We start from the raw sequence: 22,993 nt of genomic DNA, 5'->3' as shown, positions 1-22,993 counted from the left end.
AATCAAGTTGAATTTATTTGCATTTTGTACCTATAATTTTGTCAACTTCATGTAACTTCTTTTTCATCGAATCCCTTTGCAAATCACTTCCTTCCTTCCCATATAATCGTATCAGACGTTCCATAGCGTTCTTTTGTTTTGCTATATCTTTATCATTTTCGACGATATGAAGATATACTTCATAAACATCTATTGCATCCCTCCGTTCTTCAAGTTTATCAAACAATTCTGCTAATTCCCAATAAACAGCCAACACTCCATTCACAATTCCAGCTGAAGTAACAATTGACAAGTTCTTCATGTTACAGTTGACAAAATCTTTACTAACGTTAATACCACCTTTTCTGACATTTTTTTGTCGCTGCATTCGATAATGATGTTCTTGTTCACTGTCTTCCAATTGTAAACGTTGCACTTCGTCTTCTAGCTCTTGACTTTCAATCAGAGAGAATCCTTTCCTATAATGCTCCAAGGATTTGTCATAATTTTCAAGTAACTTATTCAATCCTCCCAATGCAACATGACAAAGACAGACCATTTCTTCTTTCTTCATGCCGTTCTCCAACCCTTCAGTGGTAGAACAAATACTTCCCAAGCCAAGGTACACTTGATGTTCAAAATATTTACAACTGACTTCAGCAGAAAGATTCAAACAATGATTAAAATATTTCGTTGCTTCATCAAATACATTAGAGAGGGTGTAAGCATTACCAAGGCCAAAATATGCTATCGTCTTCAGGCTATTTTCGTCGGTAGAATTCAAACATTTTTTGTAATGTTCAATAGCCGTTTCATAATCGCCATTATTCATAGAACAATTCCCTTCTTCCAAGATCTCCATAACTGCTGGAACCGTGGAAGCTAGTTCTCTTCTAGCAGTCATGCAAAAATTTATCTAAGTTCTCCAGTGTTCTTCATGTGAGCAGCAACTTTTCTTTATTGTACTTATTTTTTTGCGCCAAACATCAAAGTTAAACTTTTTAACTATATAAGGCAAAATTATGAGCTTTATTTAGTTCACTCTTTAGTTTCAAAATTTTAATAGAGGAAATTCATTTCTGAAAGTTTAGAGCAAGCAAATGAGAGATCTGACTAACATGTATGTAGAGTGTGTGTAGGGTGTTATATACCAATAGGTTAAAGATAGGGCAATTTTGCAAATTGAAGGTAAAGAAATTCTCGATAATGACCGTTTTAACATTTCCCCCCAATAAGTTTCGTAAGTTAATTAATTCATTCAAGTGCCCATTTCAGCAACATTGAATTTAGGAGTGATTTCCACAGTATTAGTAAAAGTTTTTAAGTTTCTCGAATCGCTCCATTTTTAAGGCTATTTAAAGTAGGCAAAATGCTCCTTTTTATGGAGCTTGTCAATCGCAGGAAACGTCTGGAACGACTTACTTTTGTAACGTCATGCAAAGTATTCATCAAGATATATATATACCAACCACATGTTTGTCGATAATTGCACGTTGCAAAACCCCCACTACCACAGTCACGAAAGTCACGCATCAAGACAATACTTAATTCTTCTAGTTTTGTAAACTTCTTATAGCTACAATACATTATTTACCATATGAAGACAATGCAAGATGCGAGAACTTAAAATTGAATATAATATTTTGCATTAAAAACTTTCCGTCTGATTTCTTTTAAGTATCTTTTTTCTTAGTATTTTTATACACAGGTGTTGAAACACGCGAAGAAGAAAACAATACAACAAAGACTGGAAAATTTACAATCAATGTGACGATCTTTGAGTTAACAGTGTCACAAATTTTGATTTACTATTTTTGTTCTCGTCAGATCAGAACCATCAAACTATGTCGAATACCTGTCTTGCATATAGTTACATATAGTCGTAGATTAATATATCTAAATTGGGACATTTGCTCCAACTCGTGTCTAATAAATATTTGAGGAAAATTGCGCATGCATAAACTGTATGAAGGTCTCCTCACTCGTCATAGACAATCTTGAAAACTTGTACTCGACGAGATATAGTCCCAACGACATGGGGATTACTTGTGGTTAAAAACGGTACAAAAAACTCCCAACTCCATGGAATTACTGTATAGTTATCGCATTTATATTTTTATATTTTCCCAATAAAATTGTTCACTATTATACGTATCATCGGAGAATTTGTACATAGAAGTAACTCCGATGAGTTTGGAGAAGATCATGAAAATTCAATCAAACTACAAATGTGTGTCAATTTAGATACATAAATATATATATAAATTGGGACATTTGCTCCAACTCGTGTCTAATAAATATTTGAAAATTGCGCATGCATAAACAAAGATGCGTCAATACCGAAACGTGCTTTGAAAAAACCTCAGCGTTTTATTGATGAATTTGTAGTAAATGATTTTTCTAGGAAAGAAAACCAAACAACAAAATAAAGGCGCCAATTTTTTTAATATAGAGGTATATGAGGTTGACCAGGATCAAAAAAATTTGAAAATGTCTCGTAGTACAAAGCCCTCGGTGCAGTCCAATCTTAATTCGTATGTAGTTTCCAAATAGGGAGGTACCCACACGTCACAATGCATTGTAAATTGCAAATTACATGACAAACTTATTATAAACCCCAAAGTTCAGGTCTACAGCGCGATGAATTTGTGTCAAAACAGAATCACAAGACGCACTAAGAATCAAATTCTTATAATCCGTTGGCCTTAGTTAGATAGTGTACGGAAAAATCACATGATCAAATCTATGGAAGCTTCAAAAGATATACATTTGATAAAAGTTGCATTTAATCTATTCGAGATTGCAGTAATGCAGCATAGATAATTGGTTAATGATAATGCAGCATAGATGATTGGTTCTATTTTTCCCAATAAAATTGTTCACTTTTATACTTATCATCGGAGGATTTGTACATAGAACTTCGAAGAGTTTGGAGAAGATCATAAAAATTCAATCAAACTACGAATGTGTTCCAATTTTTAATATTGGCAAGAATACACCCCACCCAGGATTGAAAAAAACTTACACGTAATTCTCTTGTTTTCAAGTGTTGCAACAACTTTAATTTCTTCACCATTTTTACTTCTGTCTGAAAAAAAAATCAAAGAAAAAAGACAATGAAAATTTAGGGAGGAATTTAGCCATAAGAGACTATGATCAAAATTCTATTGTTCAAATTAAATAAAAAAAAGTGTATGCAACTGTGGTTAGTTATCAACCTTGGAAGTTGGCTGAATGTAAATATTGCCTGTGACACCACAAAGTGTATGCAACTGTGGTTAGCTATCAACCTTGGAAGTTGGCTGACAGTAAATATTGCCTGTGACACACCACAAAGTGTATGCAACTGTGGCTACCTATCAACCTTGGAAGTTGGCTGACAGTAAATATTGCCAATGATACACCCACAAAGTGTATGCAACTGCGGTTAGTTATCAACCTTGAAGTTGGCTGACAGTAAATATTGCCTGTGACACACCACAAAGTGTATGCAGCTGTGGTTAGTTATCAACCTTGGAAGTTAGCTGACAGTAAATATTGCCTGTGACACACCACAAAGTGTATGCAACTGTGGTTAGTTATCAACATGGAAGTTAGCTGACAGTAAATATTACCTGTGACACACCACAAGTGTATGCAACTGTGGTTAGTTATCAACAACAGAGTTGGCTGACAGTAAATATTGCCTGTGACACACCACAAAGTGTATCTACAACTGGTTAGTTATCAACCTTGGAAGTTGGCTGACAGTAAATATTGCCTGTGACACACTACAAAGTGTATCCAACTGTGGTTAGTTATCAACCTTGAAGTTGGCTGACTGTAAATATTGCCTATGACACACCACAAAAAAAGCTACGAGTTTCTCTTATAATGATTTTGGCTGCCGTATGATTTACCGCTTTGGACGGAATGGGGAGCAGGAAGTGACGTTTGAAAGGGTGTTGTTGTTTAGCTAGAGTAAAAGACAAATTGTTGTTGTTGAATTTTGTACGTGGAACCAAACGGTCCTTAACGTAATTTGAAAGTAATAAATTGTAATTTGGTTTATTTCATTAAATTGTTTATTCCCAAGTTGTATGACGACTTGATAGTCACAACATCCTTATTCGCGGTAACCTTCCACTGACATGAACAGTCATAAACAAGCACATGATGGGGCAGCAAAAACCTATATGACTCGACATCTGAATGCAGTTACTAGACCCAATTCAAAGAAAAAGAACCGAAGGCTTGATTGGTATATTGTGTAGCTCATTCTTGTCTTTTCGGTTGACTAATGGCTGAAGTGGCTCACTTTAATCTACCATAAAATCTTTGAGCGAGACTACGTTCTACTGTCAGAACTGCAGATATCGATGCCTTTTTTTAAAAAAAGTATGCAGTGTTGCACGCGGATAGCAGTATTTGATATGAACTGGAGCTCAGGTTTGACAAATAAAGTTTGATCTTAGGCAAATATTGAACTTGTGATAGGTGCATATAGGGGTTTTATGTTATGTACCCATCACACAGACAACAGAAAGTAGCCGCAAACGAGCAAATTTTATACTAAGATCAAATACGAATTATGGATATCACTTGAATTAGCACGATAGGCGACATCATGAAAACGTACGTCCTTGTATGTGTAGTAAAGCTCATAAACTTCTTTGTACCGATTTAATGAATACAACAAATGTCAATTTTTAACTCTTCAGAGAGTGAAAACATCTTAGTCTGACATTGAACTAGAATTCGTAGCTTGCAAATAGTACGACCAATCGTTTAGGTTATTAGTTAAATTCGTTCGTTTTGTGCAATGTATTGATTTGAAGTCTCTTTGATACGCTAGGACAGCCTCGACACTTGATACGATCGTCTCAGTCGGGATTTGTCTAGGTGTTATGGAATGTTTTAGTCCGTAAGATAGTAGTCGCGTTTCAGTTTCGTCTAATGAGCGGGAAGAAATATTCCTCACCCAGTTATCGTCATGTCTATGTCTTGTACGTGTTTTAGTTTGTTTTAAACGTTCAGTTTTGTTGTTGTTTGATTTGGTGTTGTGTCTCTGTCTTGTTTGCTCGTTTCTCTGCAATAGTTTCATATCGTAGAAAGTAAAGTATCACTTACTGTCGTTGGTATGAGTTCCTTCAGTTTGTTCAGTCTTTGTTCTTGTTGTTTGATGCTAATAGTTGATTCATCTGCTGACAGTCGTTAATCCGTGCTCATCAGTCGTCTGCTGGTGGATTTGATAATCTGAATAGCCTCTTGTGTGTTCGGGACTTAATTCTAAGTCCTGCCGGAACGAGACCATAATCCTTGCAGCGGATGGTTGAACCAGAGTTGTTGGCGTATGCGTCTGACGTTCTTACCAAAACGTATGTAGTCGTTAGCAAGTTTGTTCGCTCTGTCGTCCAAATGATCGTAATAAAGTAAATGGTTTGAACCCGGGAGTATCGTTATATGTTTGTAATTGATGATCGTCCAGGTTAATAAAGTCCTGAGAAGGACTGTTTTTGTTTTTGTAGACTGACGTTTCGACAACCTTAGCGGTAGTCATCTTCAGAGTCAAATGAGGAGTAAACGTCAGGTTAGCCGTATTTGTTATCTGGTTCCTACGTCATTGTATTGTGTGTACAGGAAATGTGTATTGTCACTTACTTGTACAAAAAACCCTCATTACAAGCACCACTGATCTGGCACTTACTTGTACAAAAACCCTCATTACAAACACGACGGACGTACTGCCATTACCGACAGAAGACATTATGGAGTTACTAGAGCTCTGCCTCACCTCGACTTACTTCCAAAACAAAGAAACACACTACAAACAATTACATGGGACAGCAATGGGCTCGCCCGTTTCTGTTGTAGTTGCTGAAATTGTAATGCAATCTATAGAGGAACGGGCACTCATGACTTACAAACATGCACTACCTTTTTGGTTTCGCTACGTAGATGACACAATCACAGCACTACATGCAGACGAGATTGATGACTTCCATACTCACATCAACAAACAGAACAGCCACATACAATTTACCAAAGATGTCGAAGAAAACGGAACTCTTCCTTTTCTCGACTGTTTGGTAAAACATGACAATCAAAAACTACGAACAACAGTTTATCGCAAGCCAACACATACTGACCGACTACTAGACCAATCATCTTACAACCCTACATCACCCAAAGCCACCACAATCAGAACATTAACAAGACGTGCACAAATCATGTGATTCACCAGACGCTCTACAAAACGAAAACAACTATCTCAAACGTGTTTTGGACAAAACAACTATAACTCTGACTTTATCAAACGCAACACTTACAAACTCAACGAACCCAGCGAAAGAACAACTCAGTGACAACAGCAACGATACCTTACATCAAAGGTACGTCTGAGACTATCTCGCGTATCGATACCTACCGCGTGTCGCATAAACCAATCACAACTTTACGACAAGTACTAACGAACATAAAGGACAGAACAACCCAACGAACGACAAGGTGCAGTTTACAAAATAAACTGCTCCGACTGCCACGCCTCCTATATCGGGGAAACTGGCAGGAACTTAAACATAAGACTTACTGAGCACAAACGAGCTACTAAGAAACAAGACAAAACTAATCACATTGCCGAACACCACCGAATGACAAAGCACAACATTGACTGGGACTCGGCAAAATGCATCACTTACAGTACTGACTATAGACAACGGCTTACATTAGAAAGTTGGTATACCAACTTGGAAATAACCCCCCTGAACAGATCACAGCAATTACCGGCACCTTACAAACGACTTATTCACAATACAAACAAACGATCAAATAAAAACATTACACTTCAAACTAATTCATAATGACAATACACAATTGACACCCACACATTACAACTAAAAACGTTACACCTAAATCACACATCACAATAAAATATTTCACTTCACACTAATCCACAATGACAATACACATTTCCTGTACACACAATACAATGACGTAGGAACCAAATAACAAATACGGCTAACCTGACGTTTACTCCTCATTTGACTCTGAAGATGACTACCGCTAAGATTGTCGAAACGTCAGTCTACAAAAACAAAAACAGTCCTTCTCAGGAATTTAATAACCTGGACGATCATCAATTACAAACATATAACTTGTATCAATGTTTTAAAACATCCAACTGTATGAAGTTAATCGTCAAAAATCTACGATAATCATTTGATGCACGCCAAATAAGAGTGTTTCTTTTTTACAAATTATTGTCGAAATAAAAATATATTTATCATAATAGTAGTAAAGTAGCTACATCTTAGGGGAAAGCTTATCATTCACAGATTCTAAAAATTATGATTACCCAACAAAACAACAAAATCATAAAAAAATTGTCACAGCAACAAGGTAGTTATAACAAGGTATAGAAAAGACTACTATCGTCAAGTTTCATCTTTATAAACTTGATTTAAAACATATTAAGTGCAATGGTTTACTTTCACCAATTATAATGAAGCTATCACAATCAGGGACACCTTAAACTCAGTAAGGCAATGGTGTCTTTGTCTATGTGAACGTAATTGGAAGTTACTTTTTTCCGTACAAATCTCTACCAAGAAAATTAAAAGCATAAATGAAAACACAATCCGCTTATTGTAATCACAGCAAATGGAACGTTTTATAGTATAACTGTTTAATGTTTGTGATTAACCATTGATTGCAGTCGACTAGATTAAAAAAAAAAACACAGGAGATTCTAAATTTGGACAACCGAATCAAACAAGGCGCTACCATGCAACACCTAATGAGAAGAAAAAAACCTTAAAGGTATTGGCATGTAAGATATACAGTATTTGAATTAAGAATAGTCCGTTTATCTAAAATGTAAGAATTCATTGAAAAATGTGATATTACACGTGTCAATGATACACTTAATTGCATAACTATTTAAGATGCAACTATTTAAAATAACAAGAAAAAGATCTTTGTTCATTCGATACTAGCGATACCCAGTGGCGTAGCTAGCGGTCCCGCTACTCCCGCCCGGCGGGAGTAGAAATTTCCCAAAAAATAATAAATATTCTATTTGGACATAAGATATACATTATTTCACGAACAATTTGTAATATTATGTTTTATTCGTTCATATTTACGCTTTTATTAGGTATTTCGTAATCGTAATACAGCAAAATCTCGAGATTTGTTATGTAACCTAGCAACCGCCTTTTCTCGCACATTGCATACTCGCGCGATTCTCCACGTATTCCGCCCATCTTCAGAGGGCGGAACATACAATATAATTCTATATAAGAAGTTTTGAATTCTGGTTGGCTAAGGGACTTGACGCATGCTCAAATCTCCTGTTTTTATAGTCGAACTCCCGCTATTTTAAATTGGCGGAGGTTGTAATTATTCGACCTTTTAATACGAGTACAGCGATTAGTGATTATCAAATTACGTGTCATTGTCGGTATTAATTTTCCATTGTGTTTACTCTCAAATTGCTATTTTGTATTTGTGTATGACACAATGGCTTCAAGTGCGACTGCGATTTGCTCAACTGATGTTGATTTAGTAAATAGCTTATTAGCTAAACCGTTCTCTGCTCGATCGTCGGTCGAACAGAATGTTATCGTTCATGAACGGCCTACTCCTGATTTAAAGTGGTTATATCACGAATTTTAGCCCCCCTTTTTTATTAGCTAAATTGAAAGACCTTGTTTCAGTGATTTTAAATCTGCAATTATAATTGAAATTGGATTGGTGAAAGTGATTTTACGGACGTTCAAAGTCACGATTTTCAGCATTTTTTTGCGAACTTTTTGATCGGTATGCTAATGACTTGTGACGTAGAAAGTTGAACACATATATCAACATGGCGTATTCTACTAGTAATCTTAATAAGAAACGCGGAGGAAAACGCTGTGTTTCTGGCGGACCTAATCAAATTAGTTGCGCCAATGATTCAAAAACCGAAAGAATGTCGATGCATCTGTTTCCTAAAAAAGAAACAGAGCCGCAAAGACATAGAAAATGGGTAAATTTTGTGCGTAAACATAGACCGGGTTTTGAGACTTCCTCTACCTCGTGTCTGTGTTCTGCGCATTTTGAAGATTCTTGTTTTGACCTTAATTTGAGCGTGTAAGTCCAGCTCAAAAGAAAGTTGAAGAAAGATGCTATCCCAACCATTGACGTGGCTGGGATTCCTGAACCATTACAGGACGAAATAACCGATCGAAAGCGAAGACAAGTAAGTTTACGCTTGTTTATGTTAATTTTCTTTTGTCATTTGTAAATTCAATATAAGTTTGTAGATTATTCGACATACTCCATAAGCCATCGCTGAAGGAAACATGTTCTCTCAATGAGGAAGTACCATCTACTAGTGATGAAGCTGAGCATGTTTAAGTATGCACTGGGAAGCAAACGATTCGCCATTTGAACGGCTTGCTATTTTCCATTTTACATTTATGCTATGATTTAATTCCATATATTTTTCTTTTGTCTTTTTCCCAGACTGACATTGAAGAAAAGATATTCTTTCATTAATTCTTTCAGCTTAACCTCTCAGTAGTTGCACCAATTTGTTTTATTGTTTACTCTTGTTTCAAACCATTAAACTGCATGTCAACTTATATAGTGCATCCATGTATCTCCTATTTGGTTTTCATCTAGGCATATTTCCTGACCATTCCAAACTCAGCAAGAAGGTCAACAGTCTCTACAGTGCACAAGTTAAAGACTATTCCATCGCCCCTCTGATGGTATGTAACCTTTGTGTTACCACTTGGATATGCTTTCCGAATAAAGTGGTAAACACAAGCAGAAAAAGAGTATTCTCCCATCCCATAGACCCACAAACCATCGCATCAACCATCTGTATGCCACAGCTCTCAAGTACCTGAAGTAAATAAAAAGGTTGGACTAATTATTGTTGATGAAACAATGTTGATTATAAAATTGTTTCTCATACAATTTACAATCTTACATATTTAATGATTGTGATGCTTGGCGGCGATAAGCACGTTCATTCCTATCTCTCAATAGTGGCCCGACGTTTTCAAGGACAGCCTCATGAACTAAAGGCCCAAATTTGACATGCTGTGTTATGCATGATATTTTCTCAATGCTGCCATCGAATGTCATTTCTAAAGCTGGTCCAATTTCCTTACAGCATCTGTACTCTAATGCGCCTTCTAACAAATCGGTATGACAGCATTGACAATTACACCTGAAACGTGGGAGCATTCTGGTTTATAAAGTAACTTTATGTATATTACAAACAGGAGAAAACAACAACTTACCATTCACCAAGTGGAATTACGCCATCACTTCGTTGTTCTAATGTCGCAGGGAGAATTCCATCGGGATCATCTGGAGTATGCACTTCATCACCATCTCCTGCTAGCGGTTAATCGTCATATGCGAAGTCGTTTAAATGCTCGACATAACCCACGGATTCCGAGCTCGAATCAGATACGCATTCAGACATCGAATTCGAATTATCTGAGCACTGATTTGAGGCCATACTTTCCGGACAACTTGTTTTTTAATATTTTATTGAAAATACTGTCATTATTTGTTTTTAAGACAAGAAAAACGACAACAAAATCACCTACTAGAATATAATATTATATTGACGGAAACAGACGTGTTCAACTATCTACGTCACAAGTATCAATATGGCGTCGTAAAAAATTCGCAAATAGTACCCGACTTTGGAGGCAAAATTAAGCAACTTATATTTATCTGTTTAAGTCCAGCGACATGTCATAGTTCTTCAAATAATCCAAATTTTCAAGTAAGCACATAAAAAAGGGGGGCTAAAATTCGTGATATAACCACTTTAACTATCCAAAATAAGGGAAGAGCATTTCAGAGAGATTGGTATGAGGCGAAGGACTGGCTGTGTGGCAGTACAACCTTGCAGAAAGTGTTTTTGTTGGCCATGTCTAATGTTTTCCCCAAAAACATCGCCATCGTGGACTAAGAATGGCTACAACGATATGCGGAGTATTATGTCTGATGCTAAGAAGCATGAAAAATCTAAATCGCATTTGACTGCATTTAAGACATAGAAAACGTATGGAGCTAGTGAACGAATTGATTGTCTCATGTCCCTCGCTAGAAGAAATGAGATTCAGCGTCACAATGAGGAGGTAAGACAAAATCGAGAAATTTTAAAAACTGTTACTGAGGCCGTGCTGTATTTGTCAAAGCAAGAGTTGCCATTTAGAGGTCACAATGAGTCCGAAGGTAGCTTGAACAAAGGTAATTATAGAGAGTTGCTCGAATGTTTTGCTAAGTTGGATTCTGTATTTGAGCGTCGACTGCACAGTAGACTAGCAGAATCTGATATAGTTGGTGACAGAAGATTAACTGGAGTCTCCCCAAAAAGTTCAAAATGGTCTTATCAGCTGTCTTGATTCAATTATTGAAGATGAAATCAGAAAGGAAATAAATGATTGCACATTTATGAGTATTCAGGTTGATGAAGCATCTGATGTCTCCACCAAAGAGCAGCTAAGTGTTATTGCTCGGTTTGACAAAGCAAGTGAAATTATGGAGAGGTAATTAGGATTTGTGGATGTAAGTATGAACAGAAATGCCACAGCAATATCACAAGTTGTCAAAGATAAACTTGGTGAGTATTCTAATATAAAAGAAAAACTGGTTTTACAAACATATGATGGTGCTTCTGTCATGTCTGGCCATATCAATGGTGTTCAAGCATTGGTTCGACAAGAGTATCCTTTTGCTCATTTTGTTCATTGTGCAGTTCATAGATTGAACCTGGTCCTATGCCAGTCAGCCTCATCAATTTCTCCTGTTAAAATTCTTTTCATTAATACAGGTACATACAGTACATTTACAAGCAATGTCCCAAAAGAAAAGCTTTTCTCACATCAAATAACCTTGAGTTTCCTGCCCCTGGTGAAACAAGATGGTATTATCGCTCTCGATTAATCAATGTATTACACAAAAACAATGAAAAACTTTTAGATATTTTAGAGCTGGTACTTGAACCAGCTTGGTGGGATGATGAGTCATTAAGTAAAATAAGTGGCTTACTGCATTATCTTGGTAGCTTTCTCTTTTGTTTTCTAGTGTGTGTTTTTTACAAGATTTTAGAACAGTCCACAATTTTGTATTCCATTCTTCAAAATAGGGAAACCCATTTTAACTATGGCATAAGCAAGATTGACAATTTCAAGCAGTTTATTGTGTCACTTCGCACAGATCAAGCTTTCACCGAGTTTTACCAAACTGCACTAGAAAAAGTACGCCCACCAGCAACCACAGCAGATAGTAGATACAATTACAAACAGCTTTATTTTGAGATTATTGATTCCATTAAAGGCATGTTAAGTGAACGATTTCAAGATATTAATCAGTTCGAGTTTTTAGACCTTGTAAATCCTAAACTATTTACTACATGGAAGGGCATAGTTCCACAGGAGAAGATCAATCTTCTTAAAGATAAGTATAGTCCTCTTTTTGACATCCAAACTTTGGAGAGTCAACTTTCCTTCATTTACAACGACAAGGACTTTCACAAAGAGTGCAGTAATGAGGTTCTTAAATACATCTTCAAATTTAATCTCCAGTCGAGTTTAGGTCAAGTGGTAAATTTGTTAAAATTGAATGGTGTGTTGGCAGTGGCAAGTGCTTCAGTAGAGAGGTCGTTTTCTTGCTTAAAAAGGGTAAAAAGCTATTTAAGAAATAGAATGGGTCAAGGTCGGCTTAGCTCTTTGTGTAGAATATCTATTCACAAAGATATCATTGAAAAGAAAGAGGAATCAGAGGTGTTGCATAACGAGGTGGTTGAAAAATTTGTAGAAAAACCCAGGAGGCTGGCCTTTCTTTATAAATGATGAGTATAGTATGTGTTTTGATATTTGTTCGTATAATACATGGTACTGCATTGAGAAAATTAAGCATAACTTTAAAGAATAAAGCCATCCCTGTCTACTTGCCCCAATCTAAACAAGTTTAAACTAACAAGTAGAATGCTAAGAAAAATCTCTCTATGCACTTTAGAAGTGTCGTATACTATATTATTTTTGTGCTAATACAAATTTCTTCTGTTTATGCAGGGCAGTGATGAGTAAATTATGTTTTAGGGGACAATTGTCTCCTGCGTAACGTTTCTCTGAGCCACCTTTAGTACCTTTTAACTAGTTGCAGTTTCAACGATTGCCACATTAAGAATGCAGCTAACAAAATGGGTTTTATAAATTATTGTACAACAAATAATTCGCCCTCGAAATCGCAGGAAATGCTGTTTCCAAGGCTCTGGATTTCAAAATTTTCCGGGGGAGCATGCCCCTGGACCCCCCTAGTGGGGTCGCGCCTCTGGCGAGAGATGGATTGGCGGGAGTGACTATTTTTCCTAGCTACGCCACTGGCGATACCGAGAATTTGTCTATTTTTATTTTCCTATTATCATTCTAATCGAATTTTTCCTGGTAAATGTTCAAATGGTAAATATTACGCGTGTCAATGACACACTTCATTGCATAACTATTTAAGATGCAACTATTTAAAATAACAAGAAAAAGATCTTTGTTCATTCGATACAAGCGATACCGAAAATTTGTCTATTTTTACTTTCCTATTATCATTCTAATCGAATTCTTCCTGGTAAATGTTCAAATGGTAAATGATATTACGCGTGTCAATGACACACTTCATTGCATAACTATTTAAGATGCAACTATTTAAAATAACAAAAGATCTTTGTTCATTCCATACTAGCAATACCGAGAATTTGTCTATTTTTATTTTCCTATTATCATTCTAATCGAATTTTTCCTGGTAAATGTTAAAAATTATTTTTTGTTAACTGTAACTAATAAGAAACTGAAAGATATGTGTTAAAAACAGAAATTGGGGATTTGTACATGGAATTAAAGACTGTTACGCTCAAAAAAACTTAATTGAATTTGTGAAGTCTTTTGTTTTGTATAAAGGTAATAACAAAATGTTAAGAGTTTTTCATTTAGGCATTGGAAGTTCGATTTAATCGCCAAGAGACTGACTTTCTATCTTATAGAAAAACCCAATACAAACTATTGGCGATTGAATCAAACGCCTGACGTATGAAATGTTCTTAAAATGGTTATTAGGGTATTGAAAGAATTCACAAATGCATGTCACAACTATGTTTGTAAAAATTCTCTCACCTTTGAAAGTTTCAACAACCTCCACTTCTTCACTGTTTTTGCTTCCGTCTGAAAGCACGAATGCCTTCTTCTGCAGCTCGTGACCTTGAGAGAAATAAATATTTCTTTTACAATGTAGCATTTCAAATTCAAAAGATCATAGCTGGAAAAATATGCTTTATGGAGATTTCTCTAAGCAGATTTCGTAAATGACTGCATTTCAGTATGCTCACAATCGTAAAGTTGAAATGTGTTTGAAAAAAGTATCGTCTACAAATAAACAGTTATTACAAATAAACATTAATTCCAATAAATCTTGCGTAAATCTACCTATAGCAAAACACAAATTGTTTATGAATGGACTGTTTCTTAAATTATTCAACTGGAATTTTCTTTGCATCATACTGGATGATGGCTTGGGCAGCAAGAAAAAATCCTTACTTTATCGTTTCTGTCAACATTTTGTTGACCTTGCAACTGCTCATGAAAAAACTTCGGACATTCTGTGAATTTGACAAAATGCATTAACAAAAATAGGTACGCTTTGCGTACATGTGGGAAGCCTGTAAAACAGGAGACGCAAAAAGATTGAAACAAGTGGAGTTGCAGTCACTTTAACACAAGAAAAGAACTCTCTAGTTGGCATAAATTTAACTGTTCAAAATTGTTATGAGAACATCCGGCAATTGCGATGAAATATGAGTTATGTTAGATCCCATTTAACTATGCTTCAAGACCTGATATTTAAATTCTGTTTAAACAATATTACTATCTTGAAACATTGAATTCATTGATTGACAACTTGTTTTGTCATGATACTTTGAACTCCTGATACTAACAACAGAATTGTCATTATTTGTGGGGGGTTGAAAAAAGGTTTAAACTTTTTGTAAATAAGAAATATGATAAAAAGGCAGTGCATAGAGTGTCATCACAGACATGAGATCTGCCACTCTCTTGTTTTGTATAGCCTAATTTCTCGGACAAATAAAATAACTCACCTTCAATGTTGCAAACAGACCAGTGAGACCTCTCCCAGAAAATTGTACAGCTCAATATTAGTGCAAACTAGATAGACAGTAATGAGCAATTGTAAACAAACATTAAAAATACTCATTGCAGATACATTTTTATTCAGTGACTGTATCCAAATTATGAAAAATACGCATGAATTTAGCATAATAATAATGGAATCCAACAATTATATACTTTTTCGGAGCCCAATTGCAGATAGTACAGGTGTTTTTTGATTGCATAACAAAATAATGTGTTAATGAAAACTATTAGTAAGAAATAGCTTTAGGTGAGCTTATGTAAGGAATTCTCTTTTCAATAATACAAAAATCAGGTGCACCTTTACATGAAAATACGATCTTTGGCCGACTCTGGCCAGCAAGGTTGCAAATTTTTCCAAAGTATTTTTTCACAACAGAGGAATGTTTTCAGGAAAATGGGCATGAAATTAAATAAGCAAATACTTGATTTAATAAAGTTAGATATAATTACTGGTAAACAAAATAATAGCACATAATAAATACTTAAAATTTCTCAACTAAATAAGTCTTCATTTTCAACATATCACAAGTGCTTGATACCTTCATATCAATCACCATCAATTTACATATAAATTCATTCACTTTTCCTTGAGCTTCAAATAAATAATCACAAACAAATTGCAACTTTATGCACTTTTGCATATTTACCAACCCATAGAGATAATGCATTGAACTAGTAAACCAATTCTTGATAATGAATAATGTTGTCTCATTTTCTCACAATAGGTTTGTATGTAACCAATTCATTCGAAACCATATGTAACCAAAAAAAGTGAAAAAAAAGTTTAAATAAACACTTTTAAAAGTGGACTTATTTAAACAGCCCCGACTTCTTTAATTGGTTATTTATGTCCCTCGTCTTTAGCACAAATGGCCCTATACAATACTCATCAAGTTTGAGACACCACACATGTAGTTTTACAGCTTTAAATAAAATGAATTGTTTGGATTCATTCAAATAATTTATATCATTTAACAAATAATTGCATCTTTCGTGTTTGTACAGACAACGACATCATCCTATACACAACGCCTGGCTATTCATGTTTGACAGTGCCTTACATGTGATTTTACGATTTTCATGTGCTACATAAGCAAATTTTACATCTACGGTCCATATATTTTATTGGCGATATTACATTTAAGTGCGATTTCTAGCGTATCAGTAAAAAAGTTTTTGATTTGATCAAATTATTCCATTTTTATGGCGGTTTAAAGTTGTGAAAATTCCCTTTTTGATGGACGATGTTCGTCTCAAGAAAATTATGGGAATGCAATACATTTCCAATGACCAATTCAAAGCCATATGAATAAAATTGTTCATGTATCATATCGAACTAAAAAACGAATAAACACGTGGCGGAGGAAATAAGAAAGACTTATTCTAAACCATGAGCATTTCATATCTTTACTATGTCTCCAAAGTTAAACTAGAGTATTTTGTATATCCTATAATTCTTCTTAAGTCGATATTTATTGATAAAACTTACTTTTTAAATTTGTCTTCGTTGTAAAGCGTCTTCCTGCCATATGATGTAACTTAGCCAGTGTCGGGATTTATGAACAAACGTTTGCAGGTAAATCACTGATCTGATAATAGACTGGATATAGCTTATATAGGAAGCAAAAGTGAAGCCTAATTATATATGCAAAATGCACTTCCGGGTACCACGGCGAGATACAAATTACTATAGAAATGTATGGCGGATAACGTTTACAAACATGGATTTTCGAATATTTAAGACCTTTCGCGACTCCTTACTAACCTCAAGCATTAGTCATGGATATTAATTTTAATATGACAATTTTTATGCGACAAATATATTTGACCGTGTAAACGACACAAAATATATGTAAATATATCTGTTCGCATGGCGATTGATATATTGCGCCCATTGTAATAATGAACAGTTACATGTTCATACTTCATTTTACGACGTACTTTTAATGCACTGTTTGTGTAAAATGGCGCTGACCAAGGCCGAAAAACTTCAAGCAGTAGCCAGTGAACTCCATATATATATATATATCTGGAATGATAACGACAATACATTTTATAGATATAAAATTGAAGCCAAAGTCCTAGTCTCTTGCGCGGTTTGTACGTCAGTTCCAGTCCTTCAAAGTCGAATATTCACGCGGTTTGTACGTCAGTTTCATTCCCCTGAGTGCCAAACATACACGGCCAATATAAATTTGAATACAAATTGCAAAAGCATAAACATATAAACAACATCACTATAAACAACATCACTACAAACAACACACGAGGCCAACTCTTCGCAAAAGGTTATTTTTACAGCTGAAACTTTACTACAGTGAGTTTGTTTTAACTTACAACTTGTAACGAGGAAAAGCCAACTGAAAATTACACTGTTTGCTAAAAAGACAATACAATAGAAAATATGACGAAAAAATATTCAAGCATAAATTTTTCTTTCGTCGGAAGGTAAACTTTCAAACGGAAAACAAAAAAGACAGTGTTTGTCTTTTTTGTCATTTAAGTGGATTTAAAGATCTGTTTTTCCGAATAAAAAAGAACCTTGAATATCCAGTTTCATAACAAATATCGAGTCTATAACTCGCATTTTTACTTTTTACAGAGCGATTGTATTTTTCATCGATTTTGATAGTGCTTGAAACTTGAAATACTAAATGGTTGTCATCTCGATATCAATAATTGAATATCCTTAAAGACTTTGATATGTTTTAAAGGAAAACCGCAATAGAGCAGATCGACTAAGTTCACCTCATCTTGCTTCTCGATTTATCACTTTGATTCACTTTCCGTGAACCTTTTCCTTTCAAAAATTTCGTTATTTTTACGCTCTGATCAAGATCCGAACTCAACCATTACCAAGGGACAAATGATTTAAAAAAAATAAAATGAACACGCGAGAGACTAGAGCCTGACGTGTGATGACGAATGATGACGACAAATATTTTTTTGGCTTCAATTTTTGGCTTCGGTTATCATTCCAGTTATTCAAATGTCGAGTTCACTGGCAGTAGCTATTATAACATCTCTAATGGTGCACGAAGTGAAAAAAAACGAAAGTCACGACGATGGTGGGTAAAACCGTGGAAAACTGCGCAGCGCCGATACGCACAAGGGTTAGCACAAAATTTAATTCAAGAGATCCGAGTGACTGACCATGATGTATTTAGAAATTTGTTTCGGTAAGTTAAGAAATGTGATAGTCTTTTTATTCATGCACTCTTCAAAATTAAGCTAGTCAGTGGATTGTACAATCAATTCAAATTTTACGTTCTTTTTTTAATAATGAAATTTTCTTTTCTTTACTTTTATTTACAAATTATAATCTTTACTACTTTTAAGGATGGATTCCATTTTGTTTGATGAGCTATGTGAAAAGTTAACACCATTCATTGCAAAGAAAAACACCACTATGAGAGATGCTATATCTGCTCATGATCGCTTGTGCGTAACATTAAAGTTCTTAGCATCAGGATACTCATACAAAGATTTGATGTACAGTTTCAGAATATCAGTTTCATCTATTTCAAAAATTGTACCTGAGGTTTGTGAAGCTTTGTATAATGTACTGAAGGAAGAATATTTAAAGCCACCCACAACAAAGCAACAATGGTTACACATTGCTGATGAATTTATATGCAAATGGCACTTTCCCCATGCAGTTGGCAACATTGATGGTAAACATATCAACTTGTGTGCACCTCCAAACTCAGCGTCTGAGTACTTTAACTATAAAAACATTTTAGCATAGTCCTCTTGGCTATTGCAGATGCAATTGCTAAATTCATCTCATTTGATCTTGGACCCCCCGGCAACCAGTCAGATGGAGGAATTTTTAAAGACAGTCACCTTAAAAACATATGCAAGACATGCTATTTCCCACAAGCTGAAGAACTAAGAGATACATTATTGCCTATACCTTACTTTCTGCTTGGAGATGAGGCATTTGCTTTGAATGAAAATCTAATGAAACCATATCCACACCAGACTGCAATAGGTGATGAGAAAGTTTTTAACTATAGACTTTCACGAGCACGAAGAATTGTCGAAAATGCATTTGGATTGATGTGTAGTCGATTCAGATGTCTTTTGAGAACATTGGAGTTGGATGTTTCACATGCAATGCAGGTGGTGAGGGCCTATATGGCACTGCATATCCAAATCTAAATTGAGAGTCATCTGATTATTTACAGCAAGCTCCTGAAAATCTTCCTCCCTACCAATGATGATGTACATAATATCGACTTCTTTATTAGACACCACTCTCGTTTGATCCGGAACACGGACAATTGGTTGTCCTTTGTAAAAGTATTCCATGCATTCTTCGTTAACTGTGGCATTTAGAGATTCTTGGATTTCCATAAATTGGACTCCGCCACAAAAGTCTTGTTGACGGTTATCCAAATTATTGACAACACCTGCATGAGCACAGTTCAAGGCATAGTACATATCATTCTTAAGGCAAAACATTGTCAATGTTCCAAAACTACCCTCAGTTCTTTCCGCTATAATTTTAGACAGCATTCGAAACTTTGCTTCTTTCAATGGTTTAGATCGTAATTCGATGTATTTCGATGCTTTCCATTTTAACTTTTCATCGATCTCATTTTTGATAGCATCCTCCGAATTTTCTTTCTCAAAATCAACTGTGACATACAAATGAGGAAACGGCATCTTCTTGTTTGGGCAAGCTATTCCATACTTCCCACTAAGCCACGACCAAGAAACGATAACTATATATTGTCTAAAAACTATTTTTCTTAATGTTCCGACATGCACAGGTCAACATACATAATCGATATCCCATGAAAGAAAAATTACCTTTGGAGAGCCTCGTGAACGTCAGCTTTAATATTCTTACTTTTGTCTAGAAGTTTATGGAAGTTGTCGTCATGATTTGCTTCTAAATAACATAAAAATATAATTGATAACTTTGGTGCACCAACATTAACTACGATGAAACTTCCATACGATAAGACATAAATAAGCCTAAAAATTGACTGATCATATACATGGGATCATAAATTACTTTGCTCTGGATTCTGTGTCGAATACCTGTTTTGCAATATCATCTATTTTAAAAGATCACAGCAGGAAGTACACTAATAAAAAGATTTTTTTGAGTGTTATCTCAGCGCTCTGCGTAGAGTGAATAAATATATGGAAAATTTACAAGTATTATATTCGGAATAGAAAAAACTAGAATCCCGATGCAAAAAAGCTTAACATGAGATGTTTTCAAACTTTGTTTAGAACGCAGCAACATAAAACAGACAAGAAAATTTTCTCATACATTTTAACAGTAAGAATCATTTGCTCGTTATAAGTTATAACATACTTTCAACATATTGAAGACGCTGTATTTTTTGTTACTTTAACGCCATGTAGCTAGAGTGCTCAGTTCCTAATTTTTAGAACGAATAAATGCTTTCAAATATTATGCTATTTCAATAATTTCACTGTTGTTAGAAGAGCAAGGAAGGTGTGTTATGTACTGCAGCAATTCTGACTAACTTTGTAAACTTTTCTATCAATTTTACTATTTGTTATTTAGTTTATAAAAGTTTTATTACATTAGATTAACCAGAAATTCCAACTCTTGCTGCAATAAAAAAAAACGTTTACAAATAATTGCTGCAAGCAAAGCAGAGAGCTTCTACATTCTTATGTGTGTACGATATCAAGATTTTTATGGTATGTACAACCAACAAAATATTATGAACGACGTCATGTTAAATTTTGCATCATTCATCAAGGTGATGAAATGTACAGATGATATGTACAGGCACTTCGTTTTCTATTAGATATTTTTAGTTCATAAAAATGAAATTTTGAACAGTATTGTAACAAATCAAACGAAATAGACTAACCAACGGTAAGACAAATGAAAAATCTCTTCAGACTATATATTTCATAGATCAAATTCAAACATATCTAACAGTTTTTTCTAACAATGGTATTTAGAAAAAGAAAAAATACATGCTAAGTACTTTAAACATAGCAGTTGGTTTTTATAGGAAATGAATAGTGACATAGGATCTTTTACAGTTACTTGCTTAAAAACCTCTCTTCCTCTCAAACGTGATAAAATCTCTATTGCAGGATCTATTAGCCAATGTTTGTAGGCAAATCCATAATGACCGTCAAGACTACCCATCAAATTCCCTGAAATTAAAAATTCAATAAAACATTGTAAAAATCATATGATATTCAAAACTGCCATGCAGCTGCCTCGTATGATCGTTTGGCATTTTTTGTGAATGAAACAACAAGTTGATAAACTGAATGATCAGTTTCCGCAGACAGAAATTCATTTTCAGGAAGAACATAATTAGAAATGTTGACAACAGATAAAACTTTGATCGAAAAATCTCTTACAAACTTAGAAACAATACCCAATTGCGACTTGGGAACGCTATGTATCATAAACGAGAATAAAAACTTTACATACGTTTAGGAAATCCATACGCTTTAAGTATCCAAGTAACACCAGAAAAACGGAAAGAATTGAAGCCACGTTGAATAGTGGAATGCCAACTTCTTGTTCTGACCAGCAACTCCATATGCTTAAAGCAGCCATGTAACACTAGAAAAATAACAAGAGTCCAAACCATGCTAAATTTTTTGGCAAAATGTACAAAATTTTCAGCTAGTGGAAACAAACTCTAAAGCTTGATTCCCATTTTGTACTAAAAACTACTAATAACTTGAACAAGTCAGATTTTTCCTCCCTTCACATTTAGAATGGTTCCCTTTTTAACATTGCACACTGCACTCACAGTGACTGTACAGTTGCTCCAAGTGAAATTTTTCTCTGAATATAACGTGCTGCAATATAACATAACTTTTTTGCGTGTACAGTATTGGTGGGTTGACGTATTTTTATCGTTCAACATCGTTGAAGATTGCATTCACAACTTTGCTTTTTTATTCCATGGTAAAGTTCAATGGCCACTGCAGTCCCAGCAGACAATACATTTTTTTTGTCAAACATGCATACATGTTGAAAAAAACACAACAACTTGAATTACCTTTTCGAAAGCTAATCAAAATTTGTGATGTCGAAGGATTAGGAAGGAGATTCGCAAATTGTTAACCATGCGTAAATGTTGTGTTGTGCTTTTATTAAACAAAATTTTATGTTATCTTATACCGTCCAGCTGTTGTGTCTTGACTCCTTTCATAGCTTGTAGTTCTAAATTACATCAGAAACCATAAAACATTAGTTGGACTCAAGTCATCTGTTCAAGATTAAAATGAACACCAATTTGTACAACAAACCACGCAAAGTGTACCCCTACATACACAACAAACCATGCAATAAGTACCCTTATGTGTACATCAAATCAAGCAAAGTGTACACGTACATACACATCAAACCATGCAAAGTGTACCCCTACATACACAACAAACCATGCAAAGTGTACCCTTATGTGTACATGAAACCATGCAAAGTGTACCCCTACATAGACTACAAACCATGCAATAAGTACCCTTATGTGTACATCAAATCAAGCAAAGTGTACACCTACATACACATCAAACCATGCAAAGTGTACCCCTACATACACATCAAACCATGCAAAGTGTACCCTTATGTGAACAACAAACCATGCAAAGTGTACCCCTACATACACAACAAACCATGCAAACTGTCCCTACCTCTCCATGTACATCCAGTCTACCGACTTTCAATCCCAAAGCCGCAAATGAATATATTTTGAAATTTAACTAAAGAAAAGAATGCTACCGATGAATAAAGGCGAAAGGGAGACAGATTTCTAGAAATTTATGATGATACTGTTGCAGGCTGTTGCATGTTTATG

At 35.0% G+C, this 22,993-nt stretch overlaps 1 protein-coding gene across 4 annotated transcripts in view; it reads right to left on the bottom strand.

Moving 5' to 3' along the window:
• Positions 1-22,993, bottom strand: part of LOC124438522 (AP-3 complex subunit mu-1-like) — a 33,531-nt gene that overhangs the window by 7,036 nt on the left and 3,502 nt on the right. For 3 of the 4 annotated variants that reach the window (XM_046988689.1, XM_046988691.1, XM_046988690.1), the window contains exons 14-16: positions 22,830-22,898; positions 21,619-21,753; positions 21,053-21,332 (exon numbers count right to left, since the gene is read on the bottom strand). In XM_046988689.1, coding sequence (XP_046844645.1) covers positions 21,324-21,332; positions 21,619-21,753; positions 22,830-22,898 — 213 coding nt within the window. In that variant the 3' untranslated portion in view covers positions 21,053-21,323. Of the gene's footprint in view, positions 1-30; positions 985-3,004; positions 3,068-14,135; positions 14,220-14,555; positions 14,618-15,115; positions 15,183-16,659; positions 16,755-21,052; positions 21,333-21,618; positions 21,754-22,829; positions 22,899-22,993 lie in introns of those variants that run through there. The other variant, XM_046988688.1, reaches the window with a different exon arrangement.

Source organism: Xenia sp. Carnegie-2017, unplaced genomic scaffold (genome assembly GCF_021976095.1).
Source record: "Xenia sp. Carnegie-2017 unplaced genomic scaffold, XeniaSp_v1 HiC_scaffold_19, whole genome shotgun sequence".
Classification (NCBI taxonomy): Eukaryota; Metazoa; Cnidaria; class Anthozoa; order Malacalcyonacea; family Xeniidae; genus Xenia; species Xenia sp. Carnegie-2017.
Note: the sequence above shows the minus strand (reverse complement) of the source record. Positions and strands in the feature narration are given on the sequence as shown.